We start from the raw sequence: 24,633 nt of genomic DNA, 5'->3' as shown, positions 1-24,633 counted from the left end.
TTTTTGCCTTCTAGTTTTTTCCCCAGATCCTGGAGGATGTAGGCCTATGATGCTCCCTCCCCCTGTAGGCCCTGGCAAAGAAAGTGCAGGAGGAACCACACAGCAGTCCTCAGGCTGTAGACATTCTTTAGCTTTGCTTGCGCTGTGGAGCTAGTATCCTGGCATATTTACACGAATAGCATAAAGTGGGATACCACTGGCCTTTTAAGTCAGCATAGCTGTCTCTCTTTGAAATTAACATGACTTTCCACCTTCCTGTTCTTCCTAGGGATCTACGGCAAGAAGGTATCCGGCAGGCCCATGGCAGCTGGTTCCGCCTCTCCTTTGTCTACAACCACTATCTCTTCTTCGCCTGCATCCTGGTGGTGCTATTGGCCATCATCCTGTACCTTCTGCGTCTGCGCCGAATTCACCACCGACAAACTCGACCCTCAGCTCCACTGGACTTGCTGTGGATTGAGGAGGTGGTGCCCATGATTGGGGTACAGGTAGGGCCGTGAGGCCAGACAAAGACTGGGGAAGCCCAAGTACCCCAGAATGCTGCCTATTGAATTCCATCACTTTGTTTTGGCCTCAGATGCTGCTTTGCCTGACCTTGGGATATTTGACCTTGGAATTTCTACCATAATATCTACTTTAATTCCTTTTCATTATCTAGGTCCTCTTCTCTGAGAGAAGCTATAATTTAGTCTGTGAAGAACTAAGTAATGAGAGTTTGGTGCTAACAAAGAGGACCAATCTTAGTCCAGTGGAAGCATGCTTCTACCCCTTTATCTGAGAGGTCTGGTGTGTTTCTGGCATCTAGACTTTTCTCCCCTTGCTAAAGCATGAAGTTTGGCATTGGGCAGACTGGAAGCCTGGTTGTAACCAAACAGGAGCATCTGATACAAAGCCGAAGACATTCCAGCAAGTGCAGCAGCTGCTTCTTTCTCTGTAACAGAGATATCATTTATGTGGACATCCACACTCTTTAGTAGGGATCCAAGATATTTGCATTTCAGTGGAACAGATGTGAGCTTCCAGGCAAACAAAATAACATCGTTTCTTTGCTTACTTGACAAAGAAGCCATTATGAGTGTGGTCTGAGATCCCTGACATAATATTGCTGATGTTAATTAATTAGTATGTGATTTTAAAAGGTTAGAACCCTTTCTAAGTGAGTGGTAAGTTGAAGACTTCGACAGTATCTTATGTGATAGCTGGTATGACCAGGATAGAAAATGTTTCTGTGTCTATGCGCTTCACCAGCTGTTTGGGCATTAATTTTTCTTTTCAAGCCTTACGTGTGCTTGTAGGATGGAGAAACTGATGGGATCGGAGATCTGGGTTTGTCTGGTTTTAAGTCACTGTCTCTAGGCCTATTTTTATGAGCCACTTTATAGGAAAATTCTAAAAGAGTTCTTTTATTTCACTAAGATCAATACATAGTTCAGAGAGGGGTATATTTGGGTTGTTTTTAAAGAAGGAAAGAACAGTGTCAGTAGAGTGGGCAACGGCAATAAAATCCAAGCTCTTATTTATTAATGTTTTCCTGAGAAATAGAAATTTTCTCAGTTTGACTCTTGGAATGTCTGAAAAGAAGCAAATTCTAAACTTGGGAATAAATAGGTAAATCTGTTAATAAGCCACCTGGAAACTTTCAGAACCTTTGTTAAGAGATTGCTCAGTCACAGACTGCGCTTCCATTAAGGAGTAGAGAAGAGAAGCCATTTGATTACATTTTCATTCACTGTCTTTTAGGAGCTCTGTTCTGCCAGTACATTTAATTTGCACCTTCCCCTGTGGGATCTTTCTCATGCTTTACCCTTTCCTACATGTAGCCTTAAATGTCCTTCCCAAGAATATGCTCCCAGACTTGAAGTAGCTTTTTTTCTTTTTTTGTCACTTTATTTTTAGGGTTAGATGAGTACAGGAAATGATCCTGACTTTAGTGGGGAAAAAAGTAGAATTATTAAAATATAAATTCCATAGTGGGATCAGAAAGGAATTAAATGCTTCATAAAATAGAGAAAAAGAAATCAAGATCTTCCTAGAGATAAAATAAGTATCCTTACTCTTAGTTGGCAGGCGAAAAGATGAGGAGTCTTAAATTGTTTTCAAATTAAATCAAAATGTATCTAGCAAAGAATCTTATAGCTCTCTCTGGAAATATTTTTACTTTTCATGAGGGTTTCATGTCACAGCAATTTCCTTTCATCTTTAAGACTTCTAAATTGCCTTGATTTTAACTCCTTACCTTCGTGTCACTGTGAGTGAGCCCTCGCCTTATGAGTACTGCCTATAAATAATGTCAGAATATGTTTTTTGCTAGCCAGTGCCTCCTCCGGTACTCTTACTTTTTCATCATCTTGGTTTCCAAGTGAGATCTGGTCACGATCTGGCCAAAAGCTGTCTAATCGGCTAATAGTGATCACATTTGTGTGCTCAAAATGAAGATGAAGCAGGGAGGAGGTGGTGGTGAGTCCAGTTTGAAAGCTCTTATTAATGAAGTTATTCTTCCTTCTGGTTATAATAATGATAGCTGCCATTTTTTAAGCTTTTACTGTGTACCATACACTCTTATGAATTTTATGTATGTTATTTAATCATTATGACAGCCTTTCAGATGGATATTACTTTTTGTTTTTTTATAATTTTATAAAGAAAACTCAGGATATCCTATGCTTATCATTTTTTTCATGTAAATGTATTTCTTATTTTTAATTTATTTTAATTGGCTTCTGAGTTATTGTGTTTAGTGTATTATGTCTTGTTTATTATTTTAATACTATAGGATCTAGGCTTGGCTTTGTTACTGTATGATTTTTCAGAGTTCTTTGTATCAGGAGGACAAATTCTTATCATACTCCTTAGAAAAACTGAATATTTGCTATTAGTATTGGTTCCTGTGCTGCTTTCATTACTCCCAGTTAACAATTTTAAATGAAATCTCATTAAGCTAGAAACAGAGGCCACTTATTCTTTGAAGGCCAATTACTTATATATATTGCTTTCTCATAATTGTCTTATAAATGGAATCAATTTTGCCTTTTAGCTCTTAGTTTTTAAAGATTTTTTAAAGATCTGTGTTTGTATTTCTGTGTTTTCAGTGGTTTCCCTATAATTATAGTTTCATTGAATTCACATGCCAGCAGTTCCTTTGAATCTTAACCAGCCAGTCTTCTTGATAACAGCAAAATGAATGTGAACTGTTTTTGTACTTCTATCATTAACGAGACAGGTCACAAATGTCAAAATCAGAGTCAGATAAGAGGTGATGCTTTTATTAGTCTTACTATGGCACAACCCATCACTTTTTCTGAATTCTTGTCACTAGAACATAATGAAAATATGTATAATACCCACGTATATGGCATTATGTTGACTTAAGTTGCAGTTAACTCTAGGTCAAATTATACTGTCTTTGTCTCTGTACCTTAGCTCCTTGGATTGATTTTCCTTGGTGCAGGGGATTTAGTCACTTTCCAATAGCCTTGTCATAATCTTTCATGTTATCTAAAGCATTCCACCTCCCCTTCCCTCAGCCTGACAGCTTTCTTTAACTTCAAAGGCCTTGGGCAGTGATTATTAATAATGTGGTTGATTGAGTCTGTCATGCACTTGCTAAACTAATCTTTTCAGGGATTAACATTTAGTATCACATCCATATTTGTTGTTGTTGAGATGTAGGTGACATATAACATCGTATTGGCTTCAGGTGTACAACACAATGACTTGATATTTATATACACTACAAAATGATCACCACAATGAGTCTAGTTTTCCCCATCACCATATAAAATTAAAGTAACATGCAACTCGGTGTTATTGACTGTAGTCACCATGTTGAACATTACAACCCATGACGTGACTTATTTTATGACCCCTTCTTCTGTCTTGCCCACCCTCCCTGCTCCCCTGCACTCTGGCAACCACCAATCTGTTCTCTGATCTGAGTTTTGTTTCTTCTTTTGTGTTTTAGATTCTACATATAAGTGAAATCATACATTTGTCTTTCTCTGACTTATTTCACTTAGCGTAATACCACAGGGTCCATCCATGTCACAGATGACAAGATTTCATTCTTTTTCGAGACTGAAGTCATATTCTTTTGTGCGTGTGTCAGGGTGGAGGGGAGTTGTGTACATCTTGTGTATCTGCTCATCCATCAATGGGCACTTTGGTTGTTTCCTTTTCTTGGCTGTTGTGAATAATGCTGCAGTGAACATAGGGGTGCATATGCCTTTTTTAATTAGTGCTTTCATTTTCTTCAGATAAATACCTGGAAGTAGACTTGCTGGACCATATGGTAGTTACATTTTTAGTTTTTTGAGGGACCGCCATATTGCCTTCCATTATGGCTGCACCAATTTATATTCACAATAGTACCCAATAGCTCCCTTTTCTCTACATCCTCACCAATACTTGTTATTTCTTATCTTTTTGGTAATAGCCATCCTGACAGATGTGAGATTATATATCTCATGGTTTTGAGATACATTTCTCTGGTAGTTACTGATGCTGAGAGCATGTTTTCATGTGCCTGTTGGCCATCTGTATGTCTTTAGAAAAGTATCTCTTTAGGTTCTCTGCCCATTTTTAAATTAGATTTTAAATTATATTGAGTTATATAGTTCTTTTTATAATTTGGATATTTAATCCTTTACCAGATTAGTGATTTGTGAATATCTTCTCCCATTCAGTAGGTTGCCGTTTTATTTTGCTGATGGTTTCCTTTGCTGTACAGAAGCTTTTTAGTTTGATACAGTTTCATTTATTTTGGTTTTTATTGCCATTGCCATTGGAGTCAGATCTAAAAAAAATATCGCCAAGAGTGATGTCAGGAAGCTTATTGCCTATGTTTTCTTCTAGGAGTTTCATGGCTTATATTATATTCAAGTTTATATTCAAGTTTTTAATCCATTTTGAGTTAATTTTTGTGTATGGTGTAAGATAGTGGTCCAGTTTCATTCTTTTCCATGTGGTTCTTCAGTTTTCCCAGCACCATTTTTTGAAGAGACTATCTTTTCCCCACTGCGTATTCTTGCCTCCTTTGTTGTAAATTCATGGATCATAAATGCAAGGGTTTATTTCTGGGCTTTCTATTCTGTTCCATTGATCTATGTTGTCTGTTTTTATGCCAATTACATACTGTTTTAGTTACTATAGCTTTGTAATATAGTTTGAAATCAGGGAGCATGATGCTTTCACATCCATATTTACATTTTTGAAATAAAATAACTTCTATTTCTTTTTTTTTTTCTTTTCTTAATGTTAGTCACCATATGGCACTTAGTTAGCTTTTGATGTAGTTTTCCATGATTCACTGTTTACGTATAACACTCAGTGCTCCATGCAATACCTGCCCTCCTTCATACCCATCACCGGGCTAACCCATCCCCCCATCCCTGTTTGTTTCCCGGAGTCCATAGTCTCTCATGGTTCATCTTCCCCTCTGATTCCCCCCCTTCATTTTTCCTTTCCTTCTAGTGACCTCCATGCTATTCCTTATGTTCCACATAGAAGTGAAACCATATAATTGTCTTTCTCTGCTTGACTTATTTCATTTTGCATAATCCCCTTCAGTTCTATAACTTCTGTTTCTCACTGGAATCATCTAAATAGTTGCTCTCCCACCCTCATTCCTATGCTTTTGTTTTGCTTCTTGTCAGCAGTGAAAGACAAGTGGGTGGTATGACCTAGGGGAAAGAAGACTGGCGTCAGGAACAGCAGACTTGGTTTCTTGTCCTGGCTTTGTCGTTGACTAGCTCTGGTATTCCAGGCAAGTCACTTACCCTCTCTGGTTCATTTCTCATCTGTAAAACAAGGTGGCTAGACAAGATGCTCTGAGGCTGGTTCCAGAGGGACTAAGGGACTAACCATTGGCCTAAGGAGCTTAAAGGTGAGGGAAAATGGAGGAAAGTGATAGAGTTTTAGGAAGTGGATTTTGGTCTTTGTTTTGAAAGGCCAGGTTGCCCAAGGGAGCAAGTGGTCATCTCCTACTTTATCCATTGTCCCTGACATTAAGGTTGATGGGAATGGAGTTTCCAACAGCAATCACTATATGTAAATTTCAGAAGATGAGATTTCTACAACTGGGATTTTAGAGGTCCATCTTCTGTTAACCCCCTTGGTTTTATGGATGATGAAATTGAGGCCGAGAGCATTGCTAATATGTGCAAAGTCACTGTGCGTGGCCTCCTGGATTCTGTTTTCTCTGTTCTCTGTACTATGGATACATACCTTTGACAGCTGCAATTAAATTCTCATTGAGAGAATCTTCCTGTAAGATTATGTATTTCAACAGAATCTATTCTTTATAATAGAGCTGACTGCAAGTAGCCAGGCCTAATCTTTACAATTGCTTCTGATCTTCATTTGTGATTGCTCTGCTCACATTCAGAAATAAAATATGAAAGAAATACTTCATTAAAGGGGCAACTGGGTGGCTCAGTGGGTTAAACCTCTACCTTCGGTTCAGGTCATGATCCTGGGGTCCTGGGATTGAGCCCCTCATCGGGCTCTTGCTCAGCAGGGAGCCTGCTCCCCCCACTCCCCGCCTGCCTCTCTGCCTACTTGTGATCTCTGTCTGTCAAATAAATAAATAAAATATTAAAAAAAAAAAGAAGTACTTCGTTAGAAATAGCACTAAGTTGTGACTACATTTATTCTACCTTCTATATTTCTTTTAATACTTTTACATTTTAGATGTTTCTTTTAAACAATTTGCTTAATTTTGTACAATTTTCTTAACCACAGCAACTAAGCAATTCATCTGATGGTTAGAATTGATATTATTTAAGGTGTAAATGCCAATCAGATCTACCTCATTAATGAACTTGGCTGTAATTCTTGGGCAGTTCTCATATTCCCTTACAGAAATAAAATGCTATTGCTTTCTGTGGTCTTTAAACTTCTTTTCATACTAATTCAGAACTAGTATCTAATTTCCCTATATGCTGTGGTATGTGATGTCCCTTCATTTGGGATCAAGAATTAAGGTAGATTGGCCACAGATCCTTCAGATTCTCCCAGATGAGCGGCTTAGGTCGTGTGTAGTTTCAGAGTCTGGCCACTAGGGCCACATGCGAGGATTTGGTTGGTGTTAACAAAAAATACTTACTAAAAAACCAGGACTCTTTTATTATATACTAACAGATTTCCCGTGTATTATTACATAAGTGCTTCCCATTTACTCTAATTCATTATTTCCAGTTTGTCAGTGCCATTATTAGAGGGACAGAGGAGGTCAACATCTGTTGACCATTTTGTTTATCTGAAAGTCTGAGCACTAAGAAGAGCCTTTTATTTGTAAAATCGAGTCATTACTCAGACTATAAGGACTTTTTACTTTAAAAGTGTATTTAGTCATGGCCTGCCATTTTTATAAAAACCAAAGTCAAAAAATGTTCTGAGTCACAGGATGTTTATAACCATGCCTGCCTGCTCCTGAGCCTCTCCTTTTTAAGTAGTGCCTGGGCTCACAGCCCCCCTGGCGGTCTACCACTCTGTTTCTCCAGTATTAAGGTAGCCCTGCTGCTTTCCCGAGGAGCCCCTCCTGCAGAGGACGTTCCCGAGTTTGGCCTGTTAAAACTGATAGTGGTGCAGGCTCTGTACCTTATTAGCTTCATAACTTTCTCTGCAGGCAAGGATCCTAGATGAACACTCTGATTTTTGGTATTGCTGTCATTATGTTGTGTTTGAAATTCTCATTCCGCGGTTCTCCTTTTGTGACGTGTATGTGTGACGTGTGAAGCCCTGACGTGTATGCCTTGTCTCCTCCATTGCTTCTGCCTTCAACAATGAACTCCGCAGTGTTGCGAGGCATTTATTATGACCCACAGCCAGAGAGTCCCTTCTTGCTTCAAAGAAACCAAAGGCTGCCTGTACTGCATCACTTTGAGGGGTTGCTAAGACTGTATGTTTTTCTAATGCTTCACATTAAGTAATTTTGCTCAATAGTTCTTAAAATTCTGTTAAATACTGTTAAACCAGTGTCGTACAAAAGTGCAATGCGTATTAGAGAGAGATGCATTGTCCCTCATTCTGGGACATGGGTATATGTGTTACATAAGCCAATATGGAACCCACCATTCATTCCAGAACTGGAAGGAATGCTACAGATTGGCTGATTATCCTGACGTCCTGAGCATCACTCCAGGCAATAGCTAATCAATACCTCTTCTACAGTGGACAACATTTGGTCAGTGTAAGTTAAAGACAAAAAATTCTGGACTGATTTAAAAAAGCCTGGTGTTTTAATTTCCTTTGATGTTTCAAAAACTGACAGAATTATTGACCGACTTAAAAATATTAAGGGAAATTCATTTAATCTTCTAGATATATGATGACTTATTTTGAAGGAAGTATCTGGGACCTCAGTCTGTAATTGTTCATTTTCCATTCACTCATGCAGTATTTGGTCTATGTCTGAAGCTAGGAATAATGCAAACATAATAATTCAGATAATCTTCATCCACCAAGAGCTCATAGATAGGCACACTACAGTTATATAGCTAAATGCAATCAAAATTTGTTTTTCCAAACTTACCTATCTGTAATAAAAGAAAAATGAAGTAAAACATTTGGAACTTGAACTTACTCTTTGCCACTTTGTTGGAGGGAACCATAGAAGCCCTAGCATATGGCTTTTGGGGTTGGGTCAGACTGCTCTCTGCTGACTCAGTTATTAACTAAGGACAACCCCAGTCTGCGAAATCATGTGATAATGAATAGGAACCTGCCCCAGTCACCAGTTTCCTTTCTTTAAAGAATTCTATCTAGAAGAGGTGGTGATAACCTGTGAACACACTAGTAGATCAGATTAAATGAGATGGGGGTGGGTAGAAATTTGGAGGGGATGGCAATAAGCCAGTCAAAACTTTCTAAGGTGCCTAGGCTATTAGGGCCTAGGCCAGTGGTGCCCAATTGCCTGCATGCTGAAATTACTCAGGGAATTTAAAATATATCTATTACTGCTTCCAGAGATCATGATTTAATTAGTCTTGGGTGAGGCTTGGGCTTCAAGATTTTCAAAAAGTCTAATGTGAAAAAAGTTAGAAACTACTTCTAATAATAGCATAAGCCCCAGGATCTGGAATTTAAAAAAAAAAAAAAAAATCAAAGACAAAATCTAACTTCTGTTTTGCTAAGAACTGCTTGAACGTGGTAACTGTAGGTCACAATGAAACTCACAGAATATTGGACTTGAAAGGGAACGGAGATCATCTAATTGAGATTATAAATGGGCAAACCTTGGGCTATTTATGGCTCTCAGATATGTTTAGCCTGCATCAGGTTCTAAAAACCCTGAAATTAGTTGCTAACTATTGAGAGCTTTCACATAAAAATATAGATGTTCTGTTTCTTTAAAAAAAATCAGATCTGACAACTTGGACCTATACAGCAGCAACAGGCCAGAGCCCAGCAATGGTTTAACCCCTTAGCTGGGGCACCTGTCTCCACTTTGCCACAGTCTTCACCAGCCATACCTTAGTGGGTGTTTGTTTTGATCCAACTCTTGCCTTGTACAAAACAAGAAACTAGCTTTCTGTTTTTCTTTTTACCCACTGCTCCCAGCTCCGCAGCATAAGGAAGCTCATTCCTTTTGCATGAAAGAGCTTCAACTTCTGAAGGGCAGGAATCTTGCTCTCTCCAAATGTTCTCCTCCAGCTAAATACCCCTAGTTCCTTCAAGTCTTCCCTGTGGGGTATAGGGTTCTGGAGTCCTCACCATCCTGGTCCCTTCCTCTGGATACATATTTAGTGGTCCGTGTCTTCCTTAAATGTGGTACCCATGGTGAAACACAGCACTTGCATGGAGGTATTCTGAGTGTGGCTGTGACACCTCCATTGATGAAATCTGTAACACCACTGATTTTTTTTTAATCAGCGTCATCACACCGGTGGTGCATGTTGAGCCTGTGGCCAACTAAAATCCCTGTCTTTTTTATATGAAATGATATGATGCCAGGTTTCTCCACCTCAAACTTACACAACCCATTTAATTAAAATGAGGATGCTACATTTATAATCTGTTTAATTTCATCTTGCTGGTACCACCGTGGAACTATTTTGAGTTGTGACTGTCATCTATATTACATTAGCAATGTTGGGTTGTTCCATCCTCAGATTTGATCTTTGTGATGCCTTTATCCAAATCACCAATTTAAAAAAATTAAGTTGAGGGGCGCCTGGGTGGCTCAGTGGGTTAAAGCCTTTGCCTTCAGGTCAGGCCATGATCCGAGGGTCCTGGGATCGAGCCCTGCATCAGGCTCTCTGCTCAGCAGGCAGCCTGCTTCCCCCTGCTCTCTCTGTCTGCCTCTCTGCTTGCTTGCGATCTCTGTTAGATAAATAAATAAAATCTTAAAAAAAAAAGTTGAATAAGACAGAGTCCTGTGAAATAGCAAGAGACCAAAAGACTAAAATTAACAACAATTAATTAAACAAAAATTTGTTTACGTATCTGAATAGATGTCCATGTACTTCATATACCATCAAGACCATACTTTAATTATCCATGAGGCTGTTCGGAAATGCTTTCAGGAACTGACTCATACTAGGTATTCCATTCATCTAACCTAGAGATGTAACAGCACAATCGAACTAGGTTAGTGCTTGATGAGTCAAAGTTGGGTTACCAGTGATTTTCTCCTTTTCTAAGTACTTATAAGCCATTTTGCTACATACAGACATTAAGCTTGTCAGATTGCACCCTTTCCCCATTGTGAAAATCAGGATACCAGAAGACACTATTTCCTGCCAAAGGCTCTCTGGCTACTTTAGAGTGTGTGCCAGTCTTTCCCTTTGAAATCTTTACCTGATGGAAGTGAAATCGAGAGCATAAAGAACTTCTACTTAGACATAATTCAGGACTCGGGAGGTCAAGGAGATGAAGTGGTGCATGTAGAATCAAAAGCTTGCCAACATTAAGAAATCTGAGACAGTCTATTAAGCAGCAAAGGCAGCCATTTCTTTATCTAGTACATTAAACATGATTTTCAACAAGAAAACCAAATTTACAAATATTTTAAAAAAGGACTCTTAAGTTAAACATACTTAATGACACTCTGGATCCAGTGACTTTGTCAAAAACAGACAAAGAATTTTAAGTAACTTGACCAATTTGGTATGCCAAGGTCATCCTTTTAAAAGGAAAACTCCCAAGTTCTGTGCTCTCTGATGAGCTCTCAAAAGCACTTTCAGTCCTAGGAAGCCGATCCTCTGAGAATTATTTTGGGACTCTTCGGAGTTCACTCATGAGCCAAAGGGCAACACTGAGCAGAGCCAGGGAGCCCGACTGGTGAGTGGCAGCCAGAGGAGTTGGAACGTACATCAGCAGAGTGCTAATGCCCAAGCCCACCTGTTCCAGAGGAGAGAATGCAGTAAAAAAAGCAGGAACCACAAATTCAGAATTGACATGACTGGGCATGGACAACCAAATACATACACCTCCACATTCTCCCATCAAAACATTAAAAATATGTATTTTTAAATTTTCACAAGTAAGTATACTCATGGCAGAGGAAATTCAAACAAAACAGATAAACCTAAAATTCTCCTTAATAATCCTTTATCCTAGGCCAGCTACCCTCCCCACAGAGAGTCATGTTTCCATACACTTGTACTTTTGTATCTGTGTTTATAAAGAAACATACTTTTATGCTTTAAAAAATGGGGTTGTTCTGTTACTTGCTTTTTTCACTTAACAATGTATGTCTTGAGACCTTATTATTTTAAACTGCTATATAGTATTACAAAGTATGTGTGTACCATTGTTGTTTATTTAGGTGGTTTCTGGTTTTACTGCTATCACAGCAATTCTACCATGAAAATTACTTTGTACACAGGTCTTTGGGCCTTAGAATATTTCTAGGGCAGGCACTAAGAAGTCAGCTTATTGGACCAATGGATTATACATTTAACATTTTAAAAGCTAATGACAAACTGCCCTCTGAAAAAACTATACCAACTCATGCTCTCACCAAGAATACAGGAAGATATACCATTTTCCTAACTCTATGCCAATACCTGATTATCTTTACAAAAAAAATTTTCCCCCAATCTGACAGGCACAAAATGGCAAGCATTGTTTTAATTTGCTCCTCTCTGATAACAAGTGAGGCTAAAGACCTTTTCATGTTTATTGGCCATTCATTGTTTCTCCTGTGAGAACTGTGTATATTGATAACTCTCATTTTATTTTCTGAGTATTCTTTATTAAGATAAAAATCTTAAATAAAACAATACATAAAATTTATTAGAAGATATATAAAGAGATAATCAATATTATAAATACTGAAAATATTTTCTCCTAGCCTGTCACCTTTCTTTAACTTAGTTTTGGGACCAAAAAGAAGTGGTTTGTACCTGTGTATATGCCAAAGCTAGCAAAGTCGCTGCGGCCATCTTGGTCCTTCGAGGAAGGGAGATTCTCCGGGAGAGGAAGTAGAGCACTGTCACAGCTGTAACTGAAGTGATTCCCTGTGGGGACGAAGACCTCTCATCAAAAATCAGGAATAAATGCTCCACCCTCCTGCTGTTTGTCCGCTGCATCTCTCCTCTAGGACCAGTGAGTCACCCTGAGGGTTCCTTGTCCCAGACCCAGAGAACCATCTTCAGCTTCTCCTATAATTACTCCTTGGTCTCCTCCATGCTCTTCTGCTTGCCACTTAAATGCTCGTGTTCCCTGAGGCTTTACCAGCAGTTTCTGAACCTATCGCGCTACACACTCTCTCTTCTCAAGTGGGTGCCCCCCCCCCAGGTGTGGCCCTCACCTTTGAAATCACTCTTTGCATCCTAATGTCTCATTTTACCTCCTCTCTAATCTTGTATTTTTAAAGCAGGGCTGACCCCAGCACATGAAGCTTATTACCTTCCTGGGCTGTGAGTAGAGGAGGTAGTGGTACTGGCAACTAGGCTAAAAACAAGCCCAAGTCTCATTTCCATTCCCCACTCTGGCAACAGGATCTCCTCCCCACTTCCATGATGTCAAGGAGAATGTTTTTCTGTCATTTTCTGTATCCACTTTTCCTTTCAGAGCTGTCCATGATGACAATTCAACCCGACTTTACTTATTACAAAATGCTGTCGGTGGAAGGGCCTGAGCCCAAACAACATAACTGGCCCAAGCCCCAGTGTTGGCTTTGGGGATCTGAGGCCTCTGGACCTCTCTTTGGGTGTGCTTCAATCATCACACCCAACACTCCTCAATCTGACGGCACCCTCCATCTTCAGCCCAATGCTCATTTCAGTAGTCCCATGTCCGGGTGTGTCTTAAGCATGCCACAGAACAGACTTTGGGATCTTCTTTACCCTCATTCCTATAACCCAATCTTCTATTCCTTAGAGCCTCTTTCTGATCCACCATTCTCTTCAAGCCCTGCTCCTCCATGCAGCCTAGAGCCCCACCACTCTCACCTGCATTACTGCAATGGCCCCTCAGCTTCCTGCTGGCCTCCTTGCTGCCAGTCTTGCCCTGCTCCAGTATCGTGCCCAGGCTACCAGGCCACTCTTAACATGACCCCAGCAGGCCCTTAATATCAGCTTAATTAAGATGAGAAATATTTATGATGCTCTTAGCTCCCTGGGATTTCAGGTCAGCTCTGACAATTATGTGTTCAGCAACCACTGCCTTTGCCCTCTCTTCTCTACTCAGCCTCATTTCCACTAAAATCACTCTCCTTTGTGTGTGTAGGATTGAGGGATGTTATCCTTTGCCAGATGGTAAAAGGCACATGTGAACTTCAGTAAGACAGTATTATCCCCAAAGCCAGAATTTGGCTGGAACAGGTGTGGATTATTAGGACAAAAACATCCCATCAGAGAATTGGTGGGAAATTTCTTCTAAAAAGCAAAGGAAATCTAGTGCCCACGGTATTCTACCCTCTCAGGGCTGCCATCAGTGCTTCAGACACCCCAAAGCCTGGGAGAGGCTCCCTGGACTCAGCAGCCGGTAACCACTAGCAAGACTTACCAAAATCCGGTGATCAAACTGCACCATGGTGGGATTCTCAAAAACATTCTTCAGGACGGGAGAGAAGGTAAAGAGATCCTCCGGGACCCAAGATTCTCCCATCTTCGGGAAAGAGTTGTACACAAGCCCAGCATCCAGCCCTGCCACAAAAGCCCCTATATTCCAAGGTAAATGGTATTTATTAAAATGAAATAGAAAAGAGCTCAAATACTAGTTCTGCCACAGAAAAAGTCCATTATCCCAGAGTTAGACAAAAGGAATTGAGAATAAAAAAGATCTACAGGAGGGGTTTCTCAAACAGAGAATATACATCAGTATCACCATGGGAACTTAAAAAACAAAATAAAACAACACAAGTGCATCCTCACCTTCTCCCACCGAAGATTCTGCATGTCTCCCATAACTAGAAGCTCTAGAGCAAGGCACAATGGATGGAAACACTCCCTTAGTGATTTTGATGCCCTCCTTATCCCACTATGAACGCCATCTATTCTGGAAATGCTCTTCCCTTGGATACCTGCATAATTTACTCCTTCATTTCCTCACATCTCCACTCAATGTCACCTTATCAAAGAGATCACCCCAATGATCCTGTGTAAGACAGCACTTGCCCAAACTCACCTCTATCCCCTATCCTGCTTTATTTTTTTCATAGCACTGAACACCATCTGCCATATGTTTTCATTGTTTATTATCTGTCTTCCCCAAGTGCTCAAAAAAATGTTTGTTGAGTGAACACAGAAGTGAAAAAATTTATAAACTAAATATTGGATAAACATATAAAGTATCCATGAGTTAATGGATGACTGATCCATTATTTATGATCAAAGGAGGACTCAGAGATGTTTAGATCACATTCCTTGTTTTTAAAAATAGCACATATAAAGTAAAAATTCATGTTCTTCCATCAAAAATGGAGGGAGGTGAATCACTGGTTTGATGGTTTTCTTTGGAGCAGTGCTACCGAACAGAACTTTCTGTGATGATAGAAATGTTCTGTATCTGCCAGCCAACACAGTAGCTGCTAGCCACATGTGGCTACTGAGCACTTAAAATTGGGTAGTGTGACTGACAAACTAAATTTTACATTTTATTTAATTTTAATTAAGCTTAGACAGGCATGTGAGGCTAGCGATTAATGTACTAGATGGTACAGTACTCGAGCAAGAAAGGTAGGATAGAGATGTGATTTAAAGAATGAAAAAGAACTATCAGTCTCTTTGCCCCAATGAGCTCCTCATCTTAGGCCATCTTTGAGGAAAGGACTTTTCTCTGATTTGCACCTAGCTTTTGCTACATGCCAGGTACTTTTCTAAGCATTTCATGTGTATCACTCATACTATTACTATCATCCCCATTTTACAAATGAGATCACTGAGGCTCAGGAGGTTACACAGCTTGCCCAGGGTCAGAGAGTTCATAGGTGATAAAGCCAGGATTCGAACCTAGGCAATCTGGATCCAGATAAATGCTCAAGATTTGTGTTCAAATGACTGGGAAGCAGAGTTTTTGGAAGGGAGGGAGAAACAGAAAACAGAGAAGGGAGATGATGGGTATGGAAAGGCAAGTGTGAAGGACAAAGTGTTTGGCAAGAGACCCTCTCCCCCGAGTGGAGAACAAAACTAGACCACGCGGGATGTGAAGAGTCCTACCTGAGAGTGCGGTAAGGAACACCAGGCCTGCTGTTCCATGAGCACATCGCCTCAGCCACAGGAGCTGACGAGTTTCAGACAACTAAAGAAGAAAAGAAAACCATTCCGATAAACTGTACTGCAGGAACTAAGGGAGACAGCAAAACTCTCCAAAGCCAAACCCTAGTGACAATCTGAGGTCAGATCTTCTTTGATGCCCTAAATAGGTTAAGCGGTCCCAGCAGATTTTCTGGTCTAACATGCATCATATTCTACTACATTTATACATTTACTGTCTGTCTTCCCTGCTATCCTGTAAGTCTTGTGAAGGCAGGAAATGCCATCTGTCCTGCTTAGTGAAGTAATCCTAGCTTAGGGTTTGGTATGTAAGTACTCAATACATACCTGTTCAATAATGATTTGCGTTGTTCAAGGGAAAAATGCTTCACCATGGTTGAAATGATGTGCCTTAAGATACAGGACTAGATTTTCATGTTGTTTGTGATATTTCATGTTTAGCAAATATAGTCAGAATCAAAACTGTATGAAATCCCTAAAGTAGAGGGGCACCTGGGCGGCATAGTCGGTTAAGATTCCAACTCCTGGTTTCGGCTCAAGCAGTGATCTCAGGTCATGAGATCAAGCCCTATGTCAGGCTCCATGCTCAGCCCAGAGCCCGCTTGAGGCTTTCTGTCTCCCTCCCTCCCCTCCTGCTCCTCTCTGCTGTGCGCACTCTCTCTCAAATATATAAATATTTAAAAAGAATGGGGCACCTGGTGGCCTGGATGGCTCAGTGGGTTAAGCCTCTGCCTTTGGCTCAGGTCATGATCTCAGGGTCCTGGGATCGAGCCCCACATTGGGCTCTCTGCTCAGCAGGGAGCCTGCTTCCCACCCCCCCACCCCCGCCTGCCTCTCTGCCTACTTGTGATCTCTGGGTCATGATTTCAGGGTCCTGGGATCGAGCCCTGCGTCGGGCTCTTTGCTCAGCAGGGAAGCAACCTGCTCCCCCCACCCACCCTGCCCGCTCTCTGCCTGCCTCTCTGGCTACTTGTGATCTCTGTCTGTCAAATAAATAAATAAAATCTTTAAAAAAATAAAAAATAAAAAGAAATCGCAAAGGTAGAGATTCTTGCATTTAGTGTTTTTGTAAGATAAAAATTTAGTTTTATTTTTACTATAACCAACTTCTGATACTAATCAGTGAATCAACAAATAATTATTAAGAATTTTATAAACAGATTACCATAAAGATACAAAGGAGTTAAGTCAGAGTGCTGCCCTTCAACGGTCTATAATCTAGTATATGAAGAGTGAGCCATCATTACTAAGATACCATACGACTGTCTATCAGAACTTTAAAAATAATCAATTATCAATTATTAATTATTATCAATTATCTGTTGCCATCCAACAGAACTTTCTATGATGATGGAAATGTTCTATTATCTGCAGTGGCCAATACGTGCCTAATGAGGACCTGAAATGAGGCCACCGCACCTGAAAATTTTAAAAAAAGTTAACTTTTTTCATTTAAAAATTTTTAAATTTATTTTTAATATTTTATTTACTTATTTGACAAAGGGAGACACAGTGAAAGAGAGAACAGCAGGGGAGTGGGTGAGGGAGAAGCAGGCCTCCCGCTGAGCTAGACACCCGATGCAGGGCTCAATTCTAGGACCTTGGGATCATAACCTGAGCTGAAGGCAGACGCTTAACAACTGAGCCACCCAGGTGCCCCAAAAGTTAATTTTTTTTAAACTTTAAGAAAATAACTGCTTTTTAAAATATAAATTTATTTAATTTTAATTAAAATTTAAATGGCCACATGTGACTAGTAGATACTGTGTTGGAGAGCACAGCACTACATGTTTGACTATCATCTCAAATCCTTTCTGCAAATTAGTGGAATATGAATAAATAAGAAGAGAAAAACAGTTGATAATTTAAAAAGTCATTGGCAGCCTTTCACAGTACCATTTCCCACAGAGAGTGTTTAGGAGTGTGTGGGTATACGTGTAGGCATGTACAGAGTGCCATGTACAGGGATGTCGATGTACAGAGGTGAGTGGGTGGGAGTGCCAGATGATAAGAATTTAAAGAGTGGGTTGTCAGCAAGTAAAGTTACACATTAGGCAATTCATTTGAGAAGTCCAGCTTTGAAACAGAATAAGAATTATTCCAATGTAGATTGTCTACTATACCAATGTTTTGGCCCCATCTGGCTTCCCTGTGGGGATGACTGCCAAGTCCACAACTCCCTTCCATACCGGAATCAAGGCTACTGGCTCCAAGTACCTATTGGGTAATTCTACTTAAAAGTCCTACTGTCATCTCAAACTTCATTCCATCAACAGGTTATCCAGGTCAACCATAACATCAATACCTAAAATAATACTCATTTTTAGAAAAACTACTATTTTCCTTTAATCAGCATACAGGAAAATACTTTCAGGCAAGATCACAAGAGCAGACTTGTCAGACTTGATGAGTGGTAGGTCCCCACCCAAAGAACAAATAACTCTCATGGCTCTCGTATACCCTCAGAGGTCCAGAAACAGCTCTCACTCTGGCCTTCCTCACCGGCTAGCCACCATTCATCTAGGAGTCAGAAGTGGTTGTGGGGGGATAGCTCTTGTTGCAACCCCTTCCCACCATTCCTAAAATTCATGTTTTCACTTTTTCCAGTAGGCAATGCTGACAGGATATTTGGGTCCTGTACTAAGTTTCCTTTGAATGCGTTGCTCCAGCTCAAAAGAATAATGGTACATTTTACTATTCAGTTCCAAAGACTTCCAGAGTCTTAAAAGTTCAATGTTGCTGTCATCTTTGGTTATACCTAATTGCTGGCAAACTGGTAGATGTTCCTAAAGGAATGTGTGCATATGGATTGATAATTTCCCATTAGAAGCAGAATTTCTGTTCCTCTGACCTTGTCAGCATCTGTGCAGATATACTACTAATAAAGACTGACGTTTTTACCTTGTGCTGAGGTAGCAGCAGTGAGAGCGAAGTCCATAAGCTGGCACAATAAAGAACAAGAGCTGATCCCAGGTGGGCAGCGAGGCGATACTGACTGACTCGAGGGACGTCATGGGAGTCTGGTTTTTCTTCTAATCCACTTTTCACCATATACCATCCCAACAGACCCTAGAACCAAAAACACAAGAGGCAAATAAAACAAGGCTGGATCTGTCCATTCAACTGTACTAGGTGAGAAAATGAGTTGTCAGTTATCAGGAGTACTCCCTACCTGACCTCTCATTCCATACCTTCCCATATACCCAGTATCTCAGGAGTCATATCCTACCCACATTTTCACATATAGCACCATAAATGCTTAACCACTGTTTAGATTATTATTTTATTAAGGTGTAAGCCAAATGTAGAAAATTACACAGAAGCTTATCTACAAGCAAAACCTTAAAAATACTTGATATAATTTAACATTATGTAAAATGAAGTGTAAGTAAAATATAAGAATAAAAGGAGAGTTTTTCAATAAAAACCAGATTTAGTGTTTTGGAAAAGCTTTGATAAAGATAATTGCTTAAAAACAATTACTGTCAAGTTAGTAGAAATAGACAATTATAAAAGTCTTGCATGGGGAGGAATCATAAAAATCTGTAAGGCTTTACTGGCAGATGGCTTTGCAAATGTCTAAGTTCCCACTTCTCTTTTAAGGAAAATGAAATGAAATGAAATGGTAGTTTATGAAGATGCAAGAGATTGGAAGTTAAACTCCAATCTGAGAAATCAAAGAACAGGCCTTAGTTCTTTGTTTAAAAAAAAAAAAAAGGTAATGAAAGTACATGTTTAAGCTTAAAAGTTCAAGGTACGTATTACTCTGATACACTGCTTTAATTTTTTTCAATTAATACAAATGTCAGTTTCACTTCTATCAGATAAGATACAGCCCTTTCAACACTGCCCTCCCAAGTCAACAGAAGCATGTCAGAGAGGTAGCGTTTGCCTATCTCTTCTTCTTCTTTTTTTTTATTAACACATAATGTATTATTTGCTTCAGGGGTACAGGTCTGTGAATCATCAATCTTATACAATTCACAGCTCTCCCATCTCTTCTAAAAGATCTCCTCAGGAAATCTTTCAGGGCATCTCTTGCCCCCTTCGTGATTATCCTGGATGTTCTAATTAGCTTGATTCCATCTGCATGGGGCATTGGAAGACAAAGGAGTACATAGTGTGATTTGCCAGCTTCACTTTCTTCTTCCCATAATCCTATGTGCCATCTTCAAATTGTTGCCTCCCTGGGAGTCTGCTTTAGGTTGGTTTTGGTTTTGGTTTTTATCATTCCAAAATAAACTTTCACTTTGTTTAACCAACCCTCCCCTAATTATTGTTAGACTTTTATTATGTCTCTTTATCTCTTTCTATAGTCTATTTTTTCTCTTCCATCTCCCTCTTTAATTTCTTCTGATTGGTTCTTACTACTTTTGAGCTCAATTAACGAATTAGCATCTTCCTGATAAAATTTTGATGTTTCTTTGATGCTCTAAGATGCTCTCTGAGGGCCTATAATTGTGAAATACTAGTATGTACCTTCTCTCATATTCCTTTTCTTGGATCTCAGTCTCAGGAAACCCCTTAACTGTGGGAATCTTCAAATTTGCTTATTCAGCCATTCTAGCACAGGGATTCCATTCCCCATCTAGCAGACAAGTCAGAAAAGAAAAGACAAGAACCCAGGAGGAGAGCCATGAGAGGAAAGAACCTCTTGTGACTTAAAAATGTATTCACCAAGTGCTTACTAATTCCAGGCACTAAACTAACTACTTTATATGCATGATCTATCTTAATAAGTCATAGAACCTAACCAGTAGGCACTATTATTATCCCTATTTACAGGTAAGGAAAGCATCGTCTACAGAAGGTAGAGAACTTGCCCTACTAAGTGACAGGGCTGGCCATGCCTGTAACACTAAAATTCATCCTCTTTTCTACTCTGTTATACAGACTCAGATTCCTTCCTTAAAAACAATCCCAACAAGGGAGCTGGCATCTCTGGCTTCCCAAACTTGAACAAATCTTACCTGGAAGCAGACTAACCCACATAGGGCAAGAACACGTCCTTTCATGCCACGGCTGAGCCAGCCCTTTCTCCAAAAGTAGGCAGCAGGCAGGATGTATGCAAGGCCCACAAAGCGACCCCACATTCGGTGTGAGTACTCCATGTACCAGATGAACTTGAATTCGGCCAGTGTCATATCATGATTCAAGCTGGGTGAAAAGGGAAGTCAAAAAAGAAAGAAGAAACATCCTGATTTTTATTTCCAGACAGAATGCAGGAGCATTCTCAGTTTCAAAGCTTGAAATGAAAGGTCTGCCTTCTTCCTCATCAGTGATCTCAGGATCACTTTGGAACTGGAGGTTTAGAGTAGGAAGCTCACTAAACATTAACTGAAGCAAATATCGAGAAACACTGGAATCTCACCATACTAAAATGTTTAAATAAGCAAAAGATTGAAAGGGCCTAGTGGGATGTTTACTTGATTTTCTATTATACTTTTTTTAAAAAGAGATTTTATTTATTTGAGAGAGAAAATGAGTGAGAGAGAGCGAGAGCATTAGCGGGGATAGAGAGAAGCAGACTCCCTGCTGAGCAGGGAGCCTGACATGGGGCTCAATCCCAGGACCCCAGGATCATGACTTGAGCCAAAGGCAGATGCATAACCAACTGAACCACCCAGGGGCCACTATACTTACATTTTAAATTCTGGAAATTGCTGATATTTTTGGAATTCTGTTTCCCACTCCTCTTGACTAGTAGGTGGTTTCATCTCCTTTATCAAATGCCAGTCTACCATTGAGAGTCCAGACTCTGTCAACCTTAAGATAGGAAAGAAGTGTGTGTGATACATGCACACACAAGTGCACACACAATGCCGGATTTCTCATAAATGGTTTACAGAACCAAATGGATCTGAGCTTAACCCTTCTAAAGGTAAGCACATCATTTTAGTGTATTCTTTTTTAACACCCTGCTTTCTTCTTACTGCTTAAAATTTCACCAGAAAGCTGCCATCAGATAGAAATTTCTTTACTCCTTGTTCTCTCGATCCTTTAATTCAGCTCTCTTTACTTCCTTCTTTTACTAGCATTCTTTAACAGGCAAAATCAACCCTTAGAGCAAAGAAATCTGCCCTCAATGACCAGTTTAGACTCTTGAGTGAATTTAAAGCTAATAAAACTTAAATTTTTCACAATTTCCCATTACAGTCTATATAACATATGGTATTTTGAAATAAGAGTACAGGGAATGTGCAGAGAATGTGAGGAACACATACTGTATTAACACCAGAGGGTATTTTCACCAAAAGGTGTGAGTGTCTCTAAAGTGAAAGGCTGATTTAGGTCAGAGGCAGCAAATGTATAAGATGAACCTGGAATATCTTATCCACAAAGCAAAAAATTTAGTTACTAAAATTCTGTCAAAAAGACTCAGGAGGCAATTTGAAGAGGCTCTCATTGACTAAAGATGGAACAATTTGACCGAATCATCAGTGCAATGGATCGAAACATCAAGTACACTTAAACCTATGAACTTATAATACTTAAAACCCAAACCCTTTATTGATCACCTTTGGAGGATGCTTGGAAACCAACTTACTACTTTCAAAACTGGTAAATTAAGAGGAAGATTCAAATATTTATCCTGCCTTTCTTATAGAAACTGTACCTTACAATAACAAAATTGTTGATGAGGACAAGTTTTTCTTTAGAGTTGAGCTAATAAAATATTACAGTTTTGCAACTGTAATAAAATCATGGATCTAGGCAATGATCATCAATGGCTGTTGGCATCTCTAATGGACACCAGATATTTATGAATGTCGTAATCACCTGTGAAGTATTTTGCCCCCTCCTCCCAATCTGAATCTGATCAAGCAAAAAGTGGCTTACAGGAAACTGGGGATAATGGGACATGTTAAACACCACCACAAGTATGCAGTTAACAAAATTCAGACTGGGAAACTCCATAGGACCAATCAGTTACGTTTCTTTAATAACAAACAAAACAAAACAAAACTACATGAAATGGGGGAGGGAGGGAGAAGAAATCTATAGATTTAAAGGGACCCAAGAGGCATACAAAACAATTGTGATCCGTTTATGTGCATTTAATTCAAACAAACTTTTTAATTTTTGAGACAAACCTGAAAACTGTTTGTAGAGGGAAAATACATACAAATAATGCACAGCAAACAGGTAAGACCTAAACCAGGCTTTATGAAGGGCTCCCAATAATAAGTCTATAAACTGTTCTACGGCAGGCAAGCCCTCAGACATGTCCCACTTTTGGCCTCAGTTTCTACATATATAAAATGAGGGAGTGAGACTAGGTGATTCCCAAGGTCCCTTCCCCCTTGGTCATCCTGTGCTTCTACTGATGACCCAAAGAGCTGACTCGCTACAAGCAAATTACTCACCTAGTCAGTCCACCAAGAATAACTGCTCCAGCCACTGTTCCACTGCAGACCAGGAGCCATCGACCTACCACCCGCTCAGCAGCTTTTGAGGGAAGGGACACTGTACCCCTTCCAGACTGCAAAGTCACTTCAGAGATGGTGCTGTACTGCCCTGGCCTCAGGGAGTGCCTGATCCCACAGCTGCAACCACACTAAGGATCAAGACAGACAAATTACAACTGGCGACAGAGGGAAAGTCCTCAGGCCACTGTTCTCAAACACAATCCCTCTCTGTTTAGACTAGAGTACCCTGTATGGCCACATCTCCACCACTTCTGCCCTAGTAAATCATCATCTCCTATCTGGTTTACTGACTCCAGCCCACAGCTGGCTCTCCTCTAGTTTTGCCTCACTCCAATCCATCCCCACACTACATGACCCTTCTCTCTGCATACGTCCCCCAGACTTTACACCTAGATATGGATTCTTTTCTTTCTTGCTGACTGGGATGCTCCCTGCCTCCTTACTGAGAATATCTACAATACATCTCAGTTCAGATGCCACCTCCTCGGGAAATATTCCTAGATTCTCCTGGGTCTGCAACAGGTCATTCCCCCAGCACACCGTACCTTCCCTATCTCAGCCCTTAAAATATTATAATGTACTTCAGGTTTATTTGTTTCTATCTCCTACTAAGCTGAGTTGCAGGACAGAAGTCTCTGGTCAGTCTGGCTCTTTGTCCCCTGACACTTTTGTTCATAACACAGTTCCCTTACATAACAAGACCTTAATAAAGATTTGACAAATTTGTGCTTTCCCCCCAGGGCAGGAGCCTTTTGGTATTTATCTTTTGCTTCCCAGATCCCAAGACATAATAATCACTCAGCAATTATTTGTTGAGCGAACGCACGTTCTCTTCTGACTCTGTCCCTGAGTCTAAAGATTCGCGTTCTGTTTCCTAACTTCAGTGAACTTAAATTAAGTATCAATTTCCTTCTCTGTAGAATGGGGTTATAAGTTCCTTACCTGGCTCCGAGGGGACTTTTAGCAAAAACCAAATATATAGGTAAAAATTACTGAGCTCTTACTATGTGCTAAACGCTTGCTATATATGAAATTAATTAACCCTTACCACAACTGAACGAAGTAGGTACTGCTATTCCCATTTCACAGATGGGCGGAATAAGGCACAGAAAGGTTACTTAACTTGGTTAATACCATAAAGCCAGTAAGTGGCAGGTCCGGATCCTACCTCAGGGACTCTGGGTACAAAGAAATGCGCTGTGAATCCTAAGGAACTACGGGAATGTGATGTGGGGTTATCTGTTATCTTTCTCCTGACTCTTTCGACTCCTGTACGATTCCGCGACCGAGTCCTCTGCGGTGCAATACCTGGGTTCTAGGCGCCGCCCTAGGAACAAGGAGCCGGAGACACGGGCTCCCCACCAAGGCCTTCAGGGGCGGAAAGAGCAATCGCTGCATACTGAAGACAGTGCAAAGAAAACACGTCCAAACCCCAGCTCTCCGTGGTCTTTCTCCACCACTGAACAGAGAGACACTTCCGGGTCATACAGCGTGATCCCTCCTTCTCAGCAGGCAAGAAGTGACTGCGACTGCGTCAGCGA

General features: G+C 40.1%; 2 protein-coding genes across 3 annotated transcripts in view; one reads left to right on the top strand and one right to left on the bottom strand.

The window, feature by feature from the left end:
• The window catches only part of ENTPD7 (ectonucleoside triphosphate diphosphohydrolase 7), a 52,405-nt gene extending 43,825 nt beyond the window's left edge, over positions 1–8,580 (top strand). Inside the window, exon 13 of the mRNA XM_059169224.1 lies at positions 269–8,580. Coding sequence (XP_059025207.1) covers positions 269–500 — 232 coding nt within the window. The 3' untranslated portion in view covers positions 501–8,580. The remainder of the gene's footprint in view (positions 1–268) is intronic.
• A 2,348-nt stretch (positions 8,581–10,928) lies between these two features.
• LOC131828558 (cytochrome c oxidase assembly protein COX15 homolog) lies at positions 10,929–24,621 on the bottom strand. Of its 2 annotated transcripts, XM_059169226.1 has the most exons (9): positions 24,401–24,621; positions 23,030–23,220; positions 21,306–21,428; positions 20,633–20,819; positions 18,564–18,731; positions 15,606–15,687; positions 13,954–14,108; positions 12,348–12,461; positions 10,929–11,340 (listed from the first exon to the last, which is right to left on the bottom strand). In XM_059169226.1, exons 1-9 carry the CDS (start codon positions 24,488–24,490, stop codon positions 11,209–11,211), a joined length of 1,242 nt encoding a protein of 413 aa, XP_059025209.1. In that variant the 5' UTR covers positions 24,491–24,621; the 3' UTR covers positions 10,929–11,208. The 2 variants fall into 2 exon arrangements, with proteins under 2 accessions (XP_059025209.1, XP_059025210.1); XM_059169227.1 differs by lacking the exon at positions 23,030–23,220 and having other exon boundaries at positions 24,401–24,619.
• Between the last annotated feature and the right edge of the window lie 12 nt (positions 24,622–24,633).

Source organism: Mustela lutreola, chromosome 4 (assembly GCF_030435805.1).
Source record: "Mustela lutreola isolate mMusLut2 chromosome 4, mMusLut2.pri, whole genome shotgun sequence".
Lineage (NCBI taxonomy): Eukaryota > Metazoa > Chordata > Mammalia > Carnivora > Mustelidae > Mustela > Mustela lutreola.
Note: the sequence above shows the minus strand (reverse complement) of the source record. Positions and strands in the feature narration are given on the sequence as shown.